The following is a 1,854-nucleotide window of genomic DNA, read 5'->3' as shown; positions in this document are numbered from 1 at the left end:
GTTTCTGCAGTCAATCAATCGCTTTGTGAGTGTATTAATACGTAACGACAAGCGTTTGAGGTCCCACCTCATCGGAAAAGCGTTGAAATCCGAAGTTCAGGTTGGGCTCCGGTTTGTGCGGCGGCGCGTGAGTATATTCCCCTGGATCCGAGCGTGGGATTAGTTGCTGAGCGATCAATTGAGAGAATCACCAATCCCAAGCCAATAAAAAGAAAGAATAAGAAATTCCGGTGCTTTCTATGGAGCGTCCACACCACACGTCTCGTGAGTTTCTTCTTCCTGATCCAAAACCCTATCTCTTGATCGGGCGGGCCTTCCATCTCATCCGCGATGTGTCCGTTTCTTAACCATCTAAAAATCGATTTCTGCAACTCTCGGGGTCTGTGAGTGAGTTCTCCCAGCAGCGGCAATTTAGGGCAAAAGGGAAGAAGAAGAAGAAGAAGATGATTAGGTCGATGAATCTGGTGGATTCTTGGGTCCAAACCTGTTCGATGCTTAACCAGCCGAATCGCTACGGGTCTTTGGCCAGTTCGATATACAATCCGATCAGGACCAGATCCAGTTGCCCCAAGTGCTTGCTCTCGATCGGGCAAGGCCGGCGTTGTTCTTCTGTGGCCGTCGTTTCTGCGATTCTCACCCGAGAAGAGACGGAGAGCCCGAAACAGGAGACGGCTCAGTTCGATTTCAAGGCTTATATGGTTCAGAAGGCTAATTCCGTAAATAAAGCCCTAGACGAGGCCGTTTCGCTGAGGGAGCCGCCCACCATCCACGAAGCCATGCGGTACTCGCTCCTCGCCGGCGGGAAGCGTGTCCGGCCGATGCTCTGCATCGCCGCCTGCGAGCTCGTCGGCGGCCACCAGTCGCAGGCAATGCCGGCGGCCTGCGCCGTCGAGATGATCCACACCATGTCGCTGATCCATGACGACCTCCCCTGTATGGACAACGACGACCTCCGCCGCGGGAAGCCGACTAACCACAAGATATTCGGGGAAGACATCGCCGTCCTGGCCGGCGACTCCCTCCTGGCCTTCGCCTTCGAGCACATCGCCACCGCCACTGCCGGCGTCTCCCCGCGCCGAATCCTGGCCGCCGTTGGCGAGTTAGCCAAGTCCATCGGCGCCGAGGGGCTCGTCGCCGGCCAAGTCGTGGATCTCGCTTCGGCCGGCTTGCCCGACGTCGGCATCGACCAGCTTGAGTTCATCCACGTGCATAAAACCGCGGCTTTGCTGGAGGCTTCCGTCGTGCTCGGCGCTATCCTGGGCGGCGGCGACGCCGACGAAGTTGAGAAGCTGAGAAAGTTTGCTCGATGTATCGGTTTGCTATTTCAGGTGGTCGACGACATTCTTGACGTGACGAAATCATCAAAGGAGTTGGGGAAAACGGCGAGAAAGGATTTGGCCGCCGATAAGACCACTTACCCGAAGCTGATGGGTCTGGAGAAATCGAGAGAATTCGCAGAGAAGCTAAACAGAGAGGCCAAAGATCAGCTTGCCGGATTTGATCGGGACATTGCAGCGCCGCTGGTGGCGCTGGCAAATTACATTGCTTACCGGCAAAATTAATGGGAAGAAATAAGCTTAATTATATAATGTGTTGTTGTAGCGGGTCTGGAGGAAGGGATTTGATCTGAGCAAAGAGCATGAAATCTGGAAATTTGATTGAAATTTTTTGATATGGAAAGATTAATGAGCCAAATTTCCCCCTTCTTTGAATCCGCAGATCATAGCTGTGCTTCCGAATGTTAGATTAGTGACGCTTTTCTCGCATAATTAACTGTAATCTCTCTTAAGTTCTATACACTAATCATGGGTGTTGAAAAAGGCATTCGTTTTAGGCTAAATACATATTTTACCA

At 52.4% G+C, this 1,854-nt stretch overlaps 1 protein-coding gene across 1 annotated transcript; it reads left to right on the top strand.

The window, feature by feature from the left end:
- Window positions 1–230: 230 nt before the first annotated feature.
- Window positions 231–1,854, top strand: LOC127808974 (geranylgeranyl pyrophosphate synthase, chloroplastic-like). Its single transcript, XM_052347741.1, has one exon. It carries the CDS (start codon window positions 444–446, stop codon window positions 1,560–1,562), a length of 1,119 nt encoding a protein of 372 aa, XP_052203701.1. The 5' UTR covers window positions 231–443; the 3' UTR covers window positions 1,563–1,854.

The sequence above is a fragment of the Diospyros lotus genome, chromosome 8 (genome assembly GCF_014633365.1).
Source record: "Diospyros lotus cultivar Yz01 chromosome 8, ASM1463336v1, whole genome shotgun sequence".
Lineage (NCBI taxonomy): Eukaryota > Viridiplantae > Streptophyta > Magnoliopsida > Ericales > Ebenaceae > Diospyros > Diospyros lotus.
Note: the sequence above shows the minus strand (reverse complement) of the source record. Positions and strands in the feature narration are given on the sequence as shown.

Bases quoted from the DNA above. Each gene is read 5' to 3' on its own strand.
- LOC127808974 (XM_052347741.1), top strand. From the start codon at position 444: ATGATTAGGTCGATGAATCTGGTGGATTCTTGGGTCCAAACCTGTTCG.